General features: G+C 42.9%; 1 protein-coding gene across 3 annotated transcripts in view; it reads right to left on the bottom strand.

Moving 5' to 3' along the window:
- Window positions 1-958: 958 nt before the first annotated feature.
- The window catches only part of LOC129188050 (PHD finger protein 20-like), a 30,846-nt gene continuing 13,658 nt past the window's right edge, over window positions 959-18,146 (bottom strand). The window contains exons 12-18 of one of the 3 annotated variants that reach the window (XM_054788053.1): window positions 16,422-16,496; window positions 16,201-16,343; window positions 16,018-16,117; window positions 12,829-13,024; window positions 12,515-12,737; window positions 10,218-10,425; window positions 959-1,908 (exon numbers count right to left, since the gene is read on the bottom strand). In XM_054788053.1, the coding sequence (XP_054644028.1) occupies window positions 1,766-1,908; window positions 10,218-10,425; window positions 12,515-12,737; window positions 12,829-13,024; window positions 16,018-16,117; window positions 16,201-16,343; window positions 16,422-16,496 (1,088 nt within the window). In that variant the 3' untranslated portion in view covers window positions 959-1,765. Of the gene's footprint in view, window positions 1,909-10,217; window positions 10,426-12,514; window positions 12,738-12,828; window positions 13,025-16,017; window positions 16,118-16,200; window positions 16,497-18,146 lie in introns of all 3 variants that reach the window. The other 2 variants (XM_054788043.1, XM_054788034.1) reach the window with 2 other exon arrangements.

The following is an 18,146-nucleotide window of genomic DNA, read 5'->3' on the forward strand; positions in this document are numbered from 1 at the left end:
ATGCGGCTTGTGCTCGCACCTCATTCAATTCAATTTTATTAATTTAATTTCAAAACAGTTTCAGCCACAATTAATCGGCAACAAAAAGTGGTCAATAAGGTTATACGGTTATTTCACGTGCCGTAAATAGAGAATAAGAATTAATATCACATTTAAAAAAAAACTTAAGCATTAAATAATTTTACCATTACAGCAATAAGTCATAATTTTACACAAAAAACATTTATTTCGAAGAAAAATATTCATCTGTACATCTTTTCCTCCTTCCAAAACTAATACTCTAGAACACTGTACAATATAAAATTGTATCTTGTCATTACGTTTTTTCCTTCTAAAAATAAAAATGTACTTGTTTTTTCTCACATTAAAGCTTTGTTCTCATAATCAGACAGTTTATCAGACAATTATGAGGAAACACCAATTTCAGTCTCATAGAATTACAACAATATAGCTACAGTGCCAGTCAAAAAAATTAAGGCATTGTCATTTAATAGCATGCAGAAGTGTGTCTAAAGTTTTGACTGGTACTTTGTCTTTTAATATAATTTTATGTTTATCGCTTGTGTTGTCTGGAATAGCAATTGAAAGTACAATTCATTTATAATATAATTAATGACCCTCATGAGTAGTCAAGTTGTACAAGGCTTCAAGTAAGTGAATCTAATGCTGCAGTTGAGTGAACACCACCTTGCCACTATTTGCGGAAATATGGTATGCAGAAAAGCATATCCCCCCCCAAACACACACACACTATATTGAGTGGCACACAGTGTGACCATCTGCTGATCTGTAGGACCAAAACAAGCAGCAAACACATTGTGGTGACGACATGTTTTCTAGTGACAGCTTGTGTAGCAGCATTGTTAACGGTCGATTAAATATCTTGACCGATGCTGCACAAAAACACTACGGGTGTGTGTCACAAACAAACATGTCAGCAAACATACGAGCCACACTGTTGCAACTTCTAGCTTTTAATTCATCAAAGATGCATCTTCGAACGTTGTCCAAGCTTTAAAACAGAAACGGGATAAAAATGAATACAAGTCTGACGAGAGCGCAACAGCGATCTCATTCGTGCACGTTTGCCGGAGCTATCAAAATAAAATCTACACCTTTTTACACTTTAGTTTCTTGTACAAGAATAGAAAACATTCAGCGTGTTTTTCTTTTTTACATTGTTTTTAGTTAACTCACAACATGTTATGATGTCATCATCATCAGTCAGGAGTCTTCTCTTCTATATGGACAGCAGGAAGTCGACAAAATGCGTCTTTTGCAGCTTCAACAGCTTTCACTCTTGTTACAAGAGTTGGAGAATTTTTGGGACAAAGCCAACCTGAAACGTCCATACTTCGATGTCCATGTAGTGTACATGTAAATGCACACGCGCATGAGTCATGTGTTAAACTGCTGCAGAGGCAGATTTCATCCCCAGGTGTAAATTACTGCTCGTTTGACCTCAAACTAAAAACTGGTGACCTAATTCGAAGACCAAATCAGCATATCTATGTTTCTTTGCTGTAACTTCCTACAGATGAACACACTGATGGTAAATCAAACAGACAACAATGTACAAAGCAACATAGCGGTGGGTGATAAAATAATCATGCTAAGCTAATGCTAAACTTATGTTATGTGTGTTTAAGTTGTAAAAAGTTAAATTACTCTGCCACCACGGGGCGGGGGGAGGCGCACTGTAAACAAGTGCTTGACCCCCCCCGATGTGTCCCGCTGTGCGTTAGCCGTCCAAGTGTGTTCGATTTCAGTGCCAGTGGCGTACAGAGAGGCGCCTCACAATTGACAGCTCGTGCAGCAGCCGCCTGATTCGTTGTTTGAGCTGTGGGAGGCGGGACAGCGGCTCGGGAGGTTCCAGCTCGCCGGAATGGTCCAACCAGGACTCCAACACTGGAGGAAGAGGAAACAAAAATGGGACTAGTTCACATCATGGTCTTGAGAAAACGTAACACATTAAAACAAAAAAACCTCAACCACCTTGTACCTCACCGGGCATCCTCCAATTGCTTGACTGACACTATGAGATAGGTATTTATACCTATTTCACAATACTGTATGTTTATTAGTGGCCACATGGTGGTCTAGTGGTTACCACGTTGGCCAATTACAGTAACAGCCTGGAGATCGGGAAGACCTGGGTTCGATTCTCCCTTGGGCATTTCTGTGTAGGGTTTGCATGTTCTCCCCGTGTGCACGTGGGTTTCCGGTTTGCTCCCACATTCCGAAAACATGCATGTTAGGTTAATTGGCGACTCTAAATTGTCCTACGAAAAAATTTTCCGTAGGTGTGAATGGTTGTTTTTCTATATGTGCCCTGCGATTGGCTGGCGACCAGACAAGGGTGTACCCCGCCTGTCGCCCAAAGTCAGCTGGGATAGGCTCCGGCATGCCCCCGCAACCCTAATGAGGAAGAAGCGGTTTAGAAAATGGATGGATGGATGGATGTTTATTATTGTGGTTGGAGTTTGCAGTGCTGTACAATCACACTGTAGAAACAGCTTTTATTATGACGCAGTGCAGTATTATCTTCTCAAAGGCAGAATTTTGGATAATGGAAAACAAACTGGAGAATGATACTATCACCTAATGGCGTTTCATAGGAATTGCTGCAAATAATACGTGCAATGTTCATGTTGTAGCCAAACGCTTTAATCTGTGGCCATAAAAATTGTGTTTCCTGTTCTATGGTTACATGCCGTTCTTACCGTCCAGTACTTTTCTGTGGTGACAAGAAAAAAAAGCCAAAGAAAAAGCTTTAAAAAGACTATGTGACGGCTTGGAGAGACACCTGACAGGAGGAAATAGACCCCACACGGGCTGTTATTGGCTAGCTCCCCATGAAGTCAATCTCCAACGCTGTTTCAGTTTATTGGAGATACCTCACAATTGCTACAACAAGTCAACAAAGGAACTTAACCCGAGAGCCTGCTGGGTGCAAGATGGCTCGACGATTGACGACACGGCTTCAGACCCAGGAATGAATATGACTATGAGCAAGAACACAGCACATGAGGCAACAACAACAGCATCAGGACACTTAATTCAGGTGTGTACTTGTGGCTGGGCGTAGATGACATCATTCAGGAGGCTGAGGACCCACCAAGGAAAGAGAGGATGCTTGAGAGAGCAGAGACAAGGGCCTCGCATTGACCAGTACTTCCTATGAAGCAACCAGTCAAATCAGTCGATTGAAGCACAGCAATGAGGTAAAAAACAAAGTTCGCAGAGCATCAGAACCCTTGTCACTGAGGAAGATAGTACAAGCACAGGAATGCCTGTGGAGGAACCCACCCAGCCACAGAAACCTCCTAAGGTGGATAAGATCAAAGGGCTAAGTGTGAAGTGGCCCAAAGCTGTTGAAAAAAGTGAGTGGGAAACCGTCAACAAGGTCTGACAAAAATCCTGGAACAACAAGGTGGCACAGCAGAGAAAAAGTTGGACAAGATGGGAGACATAATATAACAGTACAACATAGAGAAAAGCAATAAAGTAACAGAAGGCCTCTGATGCAGCCAGAGATGGTCTCACACTACTTGAGAGAGACATCAAATCTTGACTGGCAACCTTACGAAGAGCAGAGAACTTGAGGAAACTGCGAAAGAGGAAGGAACACACAAGAACACGGTCCTACAAAAACCCTTTTTTTGTAAAGCATCTCTTCGCTAAGGAAAAAAGCAGAACCCTCAAAACTCCAAAGCAAGAACTCGAAGAACATTTGGAAAAGGCCCACCATGACATGAAAAGGCACAAACCACTAGTCATCCCACATGATAATCCACCTGTTCAATCTCCCAAATTCCACCTGGAGACCTGCCATCCAAAATGGAAGGAAGTAGAGAACATAGTACGGCGCACAAGATCGGCATCATCCCCTGGACCAAATGGAGTGCCGTATAAGCTTTATAAGAACGCACCAGATGTTCTACGCTATCTGTGGAGGCTCATGAGGATAGTATGGCAAAAGGGAATAATACCCAAGGCGTGGCAAAGGGCTGGAGGTGTGCTAATTCCCAAAGAGAAGGACCCTGGAAAAGAACAAGTACATTGATAAATCTATACAGAAGGCCAGCATCCCAGGGTTCTCTGGTTGCTTGGAGCATTACCAGTATGATCTGGCACCAGATCAAAACTGCTAAGAAGGACAAAAGAGACCTCCATGTAACCTTCCTCGACTTGGCTAATGCCTTTGGATCAGTCCCCCACAACCTCCTCTGTGAATCCTTCAACTTCTTCCACGTTCCATTATCCATCACTGCTGTAGTGAAAGCCTACTTTGAAGACCTGAAATTGTGCTTTACAACAGCCGACTACACAACATCATGGCAGCCTCTACTGTAGAAGTAGGCGTCGTGGCAGGCTGCACAGTCTCACCCCTGGCATTCACAATGGCCATGGAAATCATCATCAGGGCCTCTAGATGGGTGGTGGGAGATGAGAGAACAAAAAACGGAACCAGCCTTTCACCTATCCCAACATTCATGAATGATATGACCACGCTGACCACTACTGCAGCATGCACCAGGCGACTACTTGGAATGCTGCAGGAGAACATCAGATGGGCCCGGATGAAAATCAAGCCGAATAAGTCACAAAGCATCTCAATAGTCAAGGGAGAGCTTAAGAACATGAGGTTCTGCATTGGTGACGACCCAATTCCGATGGTGTCAGAGCAACACGTCAAAAGCCTGGGCAGATGGTACAATGCAAGCCTCAGGGACAAAGACCAGGTGCAGGTATTAAGGCAGGACATCACCAACAGTCTGGACACCATCAACAAGACAATGCTACCAGGGAAGCTCAAACTTTGGTGCCTACAATTTGGGCTTCTCCCTAGGGTAATGTGGCCACTCGCAATCTACGAGGTCCCAATAACAACGGTGGAAAAGGGGTCTGTGTAGGCTCTCAGTCGTACAGGAGTTGTCCATCGAGGGAAAGGCTTCTTGAGATGTCATCTGTACTTCTGTGAAGAAGGTGTCGGACGTTTCGCTCCTCATCTGAAGAGCTTCGTCAGCAAACTAATAAGTGCTGGTAGCCTAGGCCTTAAATACAGTAAGAGTGGGCGGAATTGGTGTGCCAACACCCTCCTCCTATTGGTTCCTTACACTAAGCCTGGGCGGAGTAGATCTAATCCTCTCCCGCCATTAGCACCTCCGATAAAAGGGAAGTGTCGCTCCCTGAGTTGGGTATGAACGACTCTGATACTGGCTCGTTAGCATCTATTGTTCTGGCTCGGCCCTGGCCCTACCTCATTTGCAAGACTAAGAGCTGTGGGTTTCGGTCTCAGTAACCTGCTGAACACAGGGTCCAAATTGAACCTCAAACCACCATTTCGATTCAATGATGGGTTCTGTTGTTTGACAAAAATAGCTTCCTTTACTCCTCTTTCAAACCATCTGTTTTCTTTGGCCAAAATCTTTACCTCGCTGTCCTCAAAAGAGTGATTGGTTGCTTTAAGGTGTAGATGTACTACTGATTGAGGCCCACTAGAATTGTCCCTGCGATGTTGATAAAGCCTTTTTTGGAGCATTTGCTTAGTTTCTCCAATGTAGTGCTCTTTGCATTCCTCATCTTTACAGTGGATGGAATAGACCACATTGCTCTGTTTTTGGTTTGGAGCCTTGTTTTTAGGATGCACTAATTTTTGTCTCAGGGTATTGACTGGTTTGAAATAGGTAGAAATTTTGTGTTGCCATAAGATCCTTTGGAGTTTTTCGGAGACCCCAGCTACATAAGGGACTACCACTCCTCTCCTTTTTGCTTCTGTGGGCTTTTGGGTTTCTTTCCCTACTCTCTTCTTTTGACATTTGTTAAAAGCCCACCGTGGGTACCCACAGGTTGAGAGCGCTCTCTGGACATGTTGTGTCTCCTTTTTCCTTCCCTCAGCACTAGTTGGTATTTGTTCCGCTCTATGTTGGAGGGTCCTAATAACCCCTAGTTTATGTTGTAGTGGATGGTTTGATTCAAAAAGCAGGTATTGGTCAGTGTGTGTGGCCTTTCTAAAGACCTCTGTAAGTAGCTGTCTGTCCTCTCCTATAATTACCTTGCAGTCTAAGAAGGCTAGTTGGTTCTCTTTAGCGTCCTCGCGAGTAAATTTGATATTGGTGTCCACCACATTGATATGATCTGTGAAAGACTGAATTTCCTGTTTTTTGATTATGACAAAGGTGTCATCCACGTATCTAAACCAGTGCCTTGGTTTTGTCCCTGAGAAGGATGTGAGAGCCTGTTTCTCCATCTCTTCCATGTACAGATTCGCCACTATGGGTGAGACTGGTGAGCCCATAGCACAACCATGAATTTGTCTGTAAAATTTCCCTCTAAACTGAAAATATGTAGTGTTAAGGCAAATTTCCAATAATTGGCAGATGTGGTCAGCACTAAGTTTTGTTCTCCGATGCAGAGTTGAGTCCTCGAGTAGTCTCTTCCTCACATTTGTGCTTTATTTCACAAATTTAAATTTACAAAAATGTCATGTTCATAAGTATTCATACCCCCTGCTATAACATGACTTACATGACTTAATAATCAATGGCAAAGCCAATTACAGATTTGAGACGTCTCCTGTAGTTAACTACTAGGTTCTGGCATGTTTCCACAGGAATTTTGGCCCACTCCTCCTTCGAAATTCTCTCCGGGTCCTTCAAATTGGTGGGTTTTCTTGCCATGACCTTCACCTTTAGTTCCCTCCAGAGATTTTCGATGGGGTTGAGGTCCGGGCTTTGACTTGGCCACTCCAAAACATTGACTTTGTTTTCCTCAAACCATTTCTTGACTATTTTGGCAGTATTTTTTGGGTCGTTATCTTGTTGGAAGATCCAATGTTGACCAAGACCAAGTTTCGCAGCAGCCTGTCTTATGTTCTCCTGGAGTATCTTGATATACTGTTCCTTCTTCATGTTGCCGTCAACCTTAACGAGGTTCCTGGTCCCACTCGCATTATGCTTCCGCCTCCATGCTTAACAGTTGGCACTGTGTTCTTTGGTTTGAAAGCTTCACCCTTCTTTCGTCTCTGTGTCCGAAGAGCTCCATCTTCATCTCGTCCGACCATAAAATCGACAACCAAAATGCCTCCGCTTCATCCAAGTGACGTTTTGCAAAGTCCAGACGCGATCTTGTGTGGTTGGGTTTGAGGAGTGGAGTCTTCCGTGGTCGGCGTCCATTGAGTCCTCCCCTATTCAATGTCCTCTGGAGTGTCTGTCTTGAGATACTGGCCCCTTTGTCACTGAGGCCCTGTAACATCTCCTTGGTGGTGATACGAGGGTTGATGGTGGCCGCCCGTGCCAATTTTCTTGCATGCCTGGCTGAGACTTTGGGCTTCCTCCCAGGTCTCTTCAGGTTCTTCACTGTGTGGAACACCTTGAACTTCTTAATGATGCTCTGCACTGTGGCTGGATGGACCTGAAAACGCTTGGATATACAGTAGCTTTATAACCCAAACCATTTTTGTGTGCATCCACAATGTGCGACCTTAGGTCCTCACTCAGTTCTTTCTGCTTGACCATGGTGGAAATTTTAGCATTGACTATGAACTGACAGTGACTTCACCAATCCCCTCAATTTATAGGCCCCAGGAATTTTCTGGAAACCAACATGGCTTGGATTTGTCGCATAACAATGCAGGGACTAATGTGACACGGCTTGGGTGCGCCAAAATTAGTGAACCATGAAAAACACCTGTCCTTGTACTTCAGGAGGACAAGAGTATGAATACTTATGAACATGACATTTTTTGTAAATTTGTGAAATAAAGCACAAATAAGAATGAAATTCCCCAGAAATACATATGCTGTATTTGTGAAAGCTTGGTGCAACCCTTTTATGTAATTTTTTGTAGAATAAATGCAATCTGAAAAGAAATATACAAGAAATACCAAAAAAATGCCACGGGTATGAATACTTATGAGCACAACTGTACATATGATGTGCTCCCATCCCCCAAAAACCTTCACCAATGGTATGGCGAGGACCCAACCTGAGCCCTCTGCCCAAATTCAGCGACTCTCAAACACATCTTGACCAGTTGTAGGACCAGCCTCACACAAGGCTTCTACACCTGGAGGCACAATCAGGTCCTCAAGAGTCTGGCAGGAGCCAGTAGGAAGTAGCAGAGGTTTTGTGGCTTCTTCTACAATCAGGCTTATGAAAGACCTTGGCATTCATGGACAGGCTCTGCGACAGACAATAAGATCAGTCTCTGAAGTGGCCAAAAGAAGCAGCCAGTGGCTATGGATCAAGCGCAAGGACACTTGCTGGGCTCAAAGCAGAGGGGGGCACACACCTGGGACGCCAGTTGTTGCCGATGAGCTCTCTGGAGATGTCATGGGCCTATCAGTGGGCCTATCATCGAAACACCAATGAAGGAGGGTACCCACCTGACGACCCTAAAGAAGTTTTAAACCCACCCCCTTCCTTCCTGCCCTTATCCAAGGGTGGTTATCGCCACACAATAAGTTAGATATGGTAATACCAGAGAGCAATAGAGTGTATGGAGTGATTTTTGCTTCATTCAATATTGATGCTATTCTCACCACTTTATGTTGTATACTTTTAATTTGAGATTCCCAGCTCATGACCCCTGGGGTACGCCGCACAATATATTAAAGCATGCTGATGTGTATTCTCCTAGCTTCACATATTACTTCCTGGTAGCTAGATATTTTTTAAACAAATTCAACACCTTTCTAATTCTGTAGTTAGAATATTGTGATTAATTGTATTGAAAGCCTTTGTCAAATTCATAAATACTGCAGCTGCGCTCTTTCTGCGGTCTATAGCGTTGGTCATTTCCTCAGTAATTTTGATCAGTTTCATGGAAGATGAAATGTTAGCTCTGTATCCGTATTGGCTGTCCGCGAGTAATTCATTGTTATTAATAAATTTGTCCAACTTGTTGTTGAATAGCTTTTCAAAAACTTTGGAAAATTGTGGTTACAACAGAACTGGACAATAATTTGTAAATTGATGTTTGTCTCAGTTTTTGAAAATTGGAAGTACTTTAGCTGTTACTGATGTACGTCAGCGGTTCTGCGATCTAGTTGATTACCATTTTTATTGTTTCCTTATCAATTCCATTACAATCAGTTGATGTTTTTGCTTTACATTTATTGACAATGTCAATGATTAATTTTTTTGTCAAATCAGTGAGGAACATTGAGTTAGTGGTCCTGTCTACAGTTTCATTCAGTTCCTCCACTGACCAGAATTTTGGAATCTTTTCCTCCAGCTTTGGTCCAATATTTACAAAGTAGTTATTGAACTGTTCAACTACCTCCTTCATATCATCATAATTGGCATTTCCAACCGTGATATAATGAGGGTAATCTGCTTTCTTAGTACCATTCCTAATAATACTGTTTAGAATGCACCCAGTTGCTCTTATGTTATTTTTAATCTTGTCTAGTAATTGACTAAAGTATTCTTTCTTACACACTCTCAAGATATTTGTTAACTTATTTTTATATCTTATACGTTTTTTCAGCTTCTTTAGTTTGTTGAATTATAAATCTCCTGTATAATATGTTTTTCTTCTTACAGGAATTTTGCAACCCTTTTGTCATCTACGGCAGATTATTCTTCTTTTGCTTATTGGACATTTCTCTCAAGAGACAGTGCTTATCATAGAGCTTCATATAAGTATTGAGAAAGTGTTCATATGCTTGTAAGATAATAATAAATAATACACATAAGATAATACAATTTAACAACTTTTAAAATAAAAGAAATACAATTATAATTGCCTTTAATTCACTACCAAAAAAATACATGGGCCAAAACTAATTTCTTTAAAGTTGCCAATTAGAAACGTTTTAAAATGTAATCAATTGTCTACTATTATATTTGACTTTGAGAAAATACATTTGAGGAAAATGTATTTGCCTCTATTTTTTGTAGTCAACGACATTAAGCTACTTAGCATATCTTGACCATTGGATTGACTTTAGTGTGATTTATGAACATGTGTGATGAATATAAAAGTGACGCCTCCCCCACTCATCCTTTCATTTTCCTGTATGTGGTCCTTAATGGAAAAAAGTCAGGCACACCTAAATTAAATGTTCACTGAGTTGAAGTCTCACCGGATTTACTCAAATCACAAATGACAATGGTTTGACCTCCATCTTTTTTGGTGTTCCACTGTATTTTAAAAGGGGCCTGGGGTGTTCACATTGTAAATATGCGTAGATGTACGCTTGTCTCACCATCCAGGTCTTTCTCAACCAGGTCCATCCTGGTGCAGATCTGCTGGTGAAGACACTCCACATGGTCCAGCAGGTTGAGCTGGCACTCCGTGGCCGATGTAACGTAATGTGTGTGCTTGTCGACACCAGTGCGTTTTGTCCCCTTGGTCCCGCCATGCCAGCCGGTGTCACTGCACGGCATCGTGTCTTCCTTGTCCCTCTGTATTTCCTGAAAGAACACATAGGCGTAATGGCCACCACAGAAACATCAGGTTCTTTGTGTGTGCTTGTGTTTGTGTGGAGAATGACTGAAGATTCACAAGATGAGGAAAAGTCAGCCTGCTCACGAGTAAAAATAGGTCATCAGTGGTGGTATCACGTTGTCATAGCAACAGCAGCAGCCTGCTGTGCAAAGCTTCTCCTTCATTTTTTCCAGCATCACCTGGCGTTGACCTGATACGAGCTAATTGCTGACTAAAGCAGCCATGAACAAACATGAAGGATGTTGTCAAGGAACAAAAGCCTAAGGGCCTGTCCACATGGGAATGTTTTCAGGTACAGTCGTCCCTCGCCACATCGTGGTTCAAACATCGCTCCCGCTTTCTATTGCGTTTTTTTCACAAACTAATTAACTAATAAATAATCACTGTTTCGTGGTTGACTGTGGCCTAGTAAAATATTGAAATACTTGTCATATGTAGTATTCTGTTCACTAGGCATCGGTAATGTTACACTGAGACATTTCTTTACATTACAGTACCTTAGCTTGCAGCCCTGGCTCCTTGCAGTCTGCAATGACATAGTGAAAAAAAAAGTTCTCCTTCCATTCCGTGTGGCAGTGGTATGTTTTTGGCTTCATACTTTGTACTTCTTCTCAGTTTCAAACCTATTCTTAAGTTTTGAATAAATAAATTGGAGAATAAATAGTTAGCTCTGTAAATTGCTATTGTTAACGCGGCGGCTACTTCTTGTGTTACTTCATAGATCCCGTAGCCTGTGCATAAGCTCTGCACAATATGGTGTAAACAAAGCTAGCGGTATTTTCGCAGTGTACGTCTACAGTGGGTACGTATGACAAATTAAAGGGTCACTGACATGATTTTTCAACTTTGTTTTTAAAAGTGTGTTTTATATTGTTTGTAATTATGTTCTACGTTGTTCGTTTTTTTTAAAGCAAACGTTAAATTAGTAAAAATTAAATTTTTGTACTTGGCGGCCTCTATTTTGGGTCGTCAGAAAAGGGGCGTTTCCCAAATGTTGAGTTAGATCGTCGACTTCGTTCGGTGTATTGTTAATCAAAACAGTAGTCATGCCAAAACGTTGTGTTGCTGCTGACGACAAAGACGAAGGTTTAAACGATAATGAACAAAGCAAGTACGATAGCCACCCACTGTGGCCAAGGAAAGTGTAAGTGGACACATGCTGTGAGCAGCCCCGGGTGGAGCTGTGGATGTCGAACGAACCACTGTACAGCGCGGAGTGAACCACCTGCCGTGGTCAAGGACGGTGCTTTGTAAGGTGACACATGCTGTGAGCAGCCCCGGGTGGAGCAATGGATGTCAGGAAAACTAAGCAAGTGCTAATTTCGTTTTATGTGATATGGACCACCACCTCGCGTTCATTTCACTGAAGAATGCTATGAAGAAACACCTTTACAAAAAGCATTTCGCTTGAAAGTATGGTATAAACGCATTTTGGATGCTATTCCTACACAGGACAAAAGGAGGAGTTAGTTTCACGGCGATATATTGGGTGTTTGGGGGGGCGTTGGCGAACACAATAAAAAGGCTCCAAAGAGCCCTTTACGCTCATTAAGAAGCCGATTTAAAAGAAGAATTCAAGGCTAAGCAACTCCAAGGTAATTTACACATACCATTCTGTGTTTGAAGCCGACTAATCTTCATCTCCATGTCTTTGTCATCGGACACCTCAGCATCAGACATATAGTCCCATCGTCAGTGGTTCCAATAAATACGGCTTAATTCCATGTTCTGCAAGTTCCCTACTTCATGTCCAGATGTTTCATCCTCCTCAAAACTCACGGTGTGAGTGGCCGCTATAGGCAGGTGGCCGCTATATACAGGTGGCCGCTAAGACAGGTTTGACTGTATTTGACATATTTTTACTTCTGAAATTTGGCCTTAAACATAAAATAAGTTTATAGGTAGCTCACAACCGAGCCGTTTCATGTTCTCAAACTATACAGCCCTTGACTTAAAACACTGCTTGCACAGTTAATAAAGGTTCCGTGATTTCCTATGGGCCTAGTGCCCGTTACCTCAAATCTGTCAATCACATGCTTTTGGATATCTTCTTACCTTCTGGTTGTCATGTGGTTCTTGCTTCACAGAAACAGTCAGCCTGTCCTTCTCGGTCTCGTCCACCTTCTTATTCTCCCATGATGCACCAGGCTTCTGGTAGCAGTGCTCGCTGCTGACATAACTGACGGGGGTCTCTCCTCTAGGACCGTCCACCAGCCTTTGCCCCTCCTCTTGTCTCCAAGGCAACTGCCACAGCTGCAGGTCGGGGTGCGAGGGCGTGCTGAATCAACAGACAAACAGACAGCCTAAGTAAACAAACGTGTGCACGGCGACGACCGGAGGTTGGAGGGGGTGTCCCATCTTGGACTCACTGTAAGAGGCTAATTTTGAGCTGCAGCCCGCTAAGGACCTGATGGAGACCATGCGTGTGCGCCAGGAGACGGCTGGTAAGTGTGATCTTTGAGGCGTTGACCTCAGAGTAGTTGTCCCTCACACAAGACAGGCCAAACATGCGACCCGACGCCAGCAAGTCAGGCTCAGACTGGTAGCGCTGAGCACGCCTCCAGCCTGAAGACACAAATACAAGAACACAGGAAGACATTAAGGCCATGTCCAGACGAACACGAATATATATAGAGTCATATTTTTCTATGAGTTTTGGCATTTCGTCCACTTGTAAACGTAGGTTTTTGTCCTTAAAACACTGACTTTTTCAAAGACTCTAGCTTCAGTGTTTATGCATGGATGGATAAAATTGAGCTTTTTGGCTTGTGTCATAATTGTTTTTAAGACTTATTTAACAACAGAATACAAGTGTTGGCAACGCTGACATAAGCACCAGTCAACATAACCAAAATGGAAACTAAGTCATTGTTTGCATTTACATGTGACTGTGTAGACATAAGGAGAATGGACAATGATAGAGGATTTTTCAACATACAGCAGTTTGTTGACATGTTTTTTCTCCATTTGTACAGTAAATTTTCTCAAACTTTGAACCCTGCGGCTTATACGCCGGTGCAGCCAATATATGGCTAAAGACTACACTTCCCATGATGCTTGGTGTGGTGAGTGACGTTCTAATCTTGTGACATCTCCTATACTTCCGAACTACTACTAATCGTTTAAATATGCATTTTGGAAAACGCTATTACTAAGATAGTCCATCATAAGGGCAAAAAAAGTTCAGGAAACAACCAAAAAAAGGCATAGAAGCCACTATACTTGGCGCTTGCTAAGCCTATCGCTGAAGTTGAGTGGATGTGGGTATGCACACGCTGCAGTTCACAGTGAGCAACAACAACCACAATTTATACTAAAATCAAATGTAAAACATTGTTGGATTTGGATTATTCAATAAACACCATATACAGACCCTTTCCAAAAAATTAAAATGTCATGGAAAAGTTGTTCAATGTCCATAATTCTATTCAAAAAGTTTAACTTTCATAGATTATAGATTCAGGGCCCACAATTTAAACGATTTCAAGTGTTTATTTGTTTATTTTTACATAATTTGGGCTTCCAGCTCATAAAACCCACAAAAACAGGAATTCAAAAAATTAGAATACTGTGAAGAAATCACCATTTACTTCTCAGTTTTTGCAGGAAAAAAAAAGAAAGAAATTAGGATCACATCAAATCAATCAAAATATGGTACTTTCAAAACGATATGTCAATCTTCAATACTTGGTTGGGAATCCCTTTGCCTTAATCACTGCCTCGATGCCACGTGGCATTGAAGCAATCAGCCTGTGGCATTGCCTGGGAGTTATGGAAGCCCAGATTTCCTTGATGCTTGCTGTCAGCTCTTCTTTGTTGTTGGGTCTGGTGCCCCTCATTTTCCTCTTGAGAATACCCCATAGATTCTCAATGGGGTTTAGGTCCGGTGAGTTGGCTGGCCAGTCAAGCACTGTGATGGCATGGGCATCAAACCAGGTTTTGGTGCTTCTGGCGATATGGGCAGGGGCCAGGTCCTGCTGGAAGATGAAATCTGCATCTCCATACAAATCCTCAGCAGAAGGAATCATGAAGTCCTCTAAAACATTCTGGTAGACTGTTGCGGTGACCTTGGATTTAAGAAAGCAGAGTTTACCAACACCTGCACCGGACATTGCACCCCAAATCATGACGGACTGTGGATATTTCACACTGGACCTCAGGCAGCTTGGGTTCTGTTCCTCACCTGTCTTCCTCCAAACCCTTGGACCTTGATTCCCAAATGAAAGACACACTTTACTTTCATCGGAAAAGAGGACCTTGGACCACTGGCCAACAGTCCAGTCCTTCTTCTCCTTGGCCCAGTGGAGACGCTTCCTACGTTGGCTCAGGTTCAGAAGTGGCTTGACCCGAGGAACCCAACAATTGTAGCCCATCTCCCGGATGCGTCTGAATGTGGTGGTTTTTGAAGCTGTGACTCCCTCCTCATTCCACACTTTCTGGATCTCTGCCAGATTCTTGAATCTTCCCTGTTTGATAATCCGCTGAAACCCACGGTCATCTCTTTTGCCGGTGCATCTTCTCCTGCCACATTTTGCCCTTCCTCTAGCACAGCACTCTGTGAACAACCAGCCTCCTTAGCTATGAACTTTTGTGGCTTACCCATCCTATGGAGGGTATCAATGATGGTCTTCTGGCCAGTTGTCATGTCTGCAGTCTTCCCCATATTGAACCAAAATGAGACAATTGAACCAAACTGAAGCAATTTAATGACACCTGGGGAAGCCTGTGCAGGTGATTTGAGTTTAGTAGATGATTAGTGTGTGACACTCAGTTTAAAACATTCATGCCCTGCAAAATTTGGGCTGATTTCTTCACAGGATTCAAATTTTTTGAATTCCTGTTTTCGTGGGTTTAATGAGCTGGAAGCCCAAATTATGTAAAAATAAACAAATAAATACTTGAAATCGTTTAAATTGTGGGCCCTGAATCTATAATCTATGAAAGTTAAACTTTTTGAATGGACTTATGGAAATTAAACAACTTTTCCATGACATTCTAATTTTTTGGAACATAAACGGGGAGGATTTAAGCGGGTTCCACTGTATAATGAATTGTGTTGGTTATCAATAATGACATGGCTACATTTCTCAGGTGCATGTGCATGGAATGTTGCCAGGTCCTGGACCACCACTACCAATCTTGCCAGAGGAGGGGAAGTGTGCTGCGCTTTGGTACGGAACAGAATGCTCACGCCAGCCAAACGTTCAGGATTTTATGTGTGAAGTCGGTGGAGGCACGCTATGATTGGCCTAGTGTGAGTCACTGTTCATCTTTCGAAAGGCAAGCTAACTGCTGGAAACACTTTCTACAAGATTTAAGAATGTGTCCATTTACGAGGTGAGAGGTCACTAATGTTGGACCTGTTCTAGTTCTGCCACACCAAACTTCTCCAAGCATGCTTTGCTTTTTGGACCTTGCTTGGTGCACTGAAAACACAACAACTGGAAGCATACAGTTGTCCAAAATGTCTTGCTAAAATAAAGAGTTTAGATTCAGGGACAACTGATGGCTTAGTACTTGTCCATACGGTGTACTGGAGAGACAGAACTGTGTCCTACCTGTGCAGTGTCTGCAGTAGTAGCAGATGTAGTTGCGCGGGATGTTGTTTTCATACAAGCCCATACAGGTGCCGTGCTGCCAACACAAACATGACTCACACTGCAAACAAACAGTGTGACACTGGCAGGTTGCTTTAAAAAGTACAAGTTCCTGTAAAGGGAGAGTATGTGTGTGTGTGTCACCTGGATCATGAAGTCGTTCTCCTTGTCCACCTCGCACACACACCTCACCACCTCACAGTCCTCCGTCTCCATGGCGACCGACCAAAAGGGCGTGTCCTCCCCGCTCTCAGCAGTCAGTGTTGACCAGTCGCTACCGTCGTCGACTGGAAAGCAGACAAGTTGGTTGTGTACTGGGCCCAAGTTGGCATGTGTTAGCATTTTGCATTTACACATGTGCGCACCGCCATGATGGTCTTTGCCGAGCGTAAAGGCGACAGAAGGCAGAGTTGAGATGTCGTCGTCGCTGCTACACGGTTCTGACCAGAAGAACATGATCATTATTCCACAACATTGTATTATTTCTGTCTTTGAACTTTATTACCTCCACCAGGAAAGTTCTTCTACAGCTTGTTTGTTAGCAGGATTATTTTTTAAAAATTACTTCAGCTTTGTTAGCATTTTTGAACATTTTTCTAAATTTCTTAATGAACAAATCTTTACAGTAGAACCAGTAGAACCCACTTGATGAAAACATAAAATCAAGATTGTACAAGCAAATAAAGTCCATCCATCCATCTTCTACACCGCTTATCCTCACTAGGTATGCTGGAGCCTATCATAGCTGACTTCGGGCGAGAGGTGGGGTACACCCTGGGCTGGTAGGAAATAAAATTATGAATTAAAAATTATTTGTTACTTAAAATAGAGTATCTGATATTGAGTACAGCATGTTTAAAATTAGCTAGAGTTGAACTGGCCGTTTTGTTCTTCCAAGGGATGTGGATCAGATTGCTTTGATCAGACAGTCTAACAGTCTGTCTCCTAACTAATCGATGTGGTTTGACAGGAGTTACTGTTTTTATAGAGTACACTCCCTCCCTCGGCCTCTGCTTGATATGAGGTTTAGCATAGCAGAGGCCCTTAGCGGCCTAGACAACAGCATTGACGCTGTTGGGAATAACAGCTACGGGCGCCGATGGTGGGGGCCAATCTGGGGGAGCTTTGGTTGATGTAGTGGGCTGAGTAGTGAGAGGGGCCCTTTTCTTTTTGGAGAATAGAATCGTTGAGGTGAGGTGAGGCCTGTGGTGGAGGTGAGGGAGGATCTGCTGCAACTGAAACCGGAGGACTGGATTCTGGAGGAGCGGCGGTGGTTGCTGTGGCTGAATTCTTTGCTAGGTCCTTGGTTGGTGAGGCAGGAGTTCATCTCGTCTCTCGGTGGCAGCACAGGATCTGTTCCAGGCCCATTGTGATACCTCAAAGCGTGGAGAAGGTTATCTGTCAGTCGTCTTACTCTACATCTGTTCAAGTGTGGGCCCTTTCCTTTAAACAGATCCTCTCTTTGCCAGAAGAGATTGAAATTCTCAAGGCTTTGGACGACCATGTGTTCAACTGAAGCAGTTGGCTGAATTTGTTCATCCATCTGTCGATGTTTGGGAGCGGTTCACTGATGAACGTTGGTATTGCCACTTTACGATACAAACATTTGACTTGGCTTAAGCTTAGCACCAAGTTTATAAGTGTCTTTACGGAGTCTTGGAAAAGACAGTATTGTTTGGGTTGTACGGAACAGTTTTTTCACCCTTTCCTTTGGAGATAAATGTGGACTTCTTACCACTGGATTCCACTGGGAGTGTTTCATGAAGTCCTTTTTCGGTTTCTAAGGCAAAATTCCTTGCTTGTAGTGCACACATTTCTTGCTGATACAGTAAATCAGACAGCTTTCATAAGGAGACTTTGTTTGGATTACTCCGGGCATGTTGAGAGAGTTGTAGTCGCTGGCTCGTATAGTGGAAAAATGAAAACAAACACAAGATCAGAACTGCTTGTTGACTCCCTCAACTTTAACTCGGATAGGCGAGAGGTACAGATTTCTTGAAATATGTCTTTGAAGTGCTGATAGCTGCTAGCAAGTCAAGCTAACTGGCTAACTCTTGAAGTTCAAAGCAATTGCCTAGCAACAATGCCCA

This window comes from Dunckerocampus dactyliophorus, chromosome 1, assembly GCF_027744805.1.
Source record: "Dunckerocampus dactyliophorus isolate RoL2022-P2 chromosome 1, RoL_Ddac_1.1, whole genome shotgun sequence".
Taxonomy (NCBI): Eukaryota; Metazoa; Chordata; class Actinopteri; order Syngnathiformes; family Syngnathidae; genus Dunckerocampus; species Dunckerocampus dactyliophorus.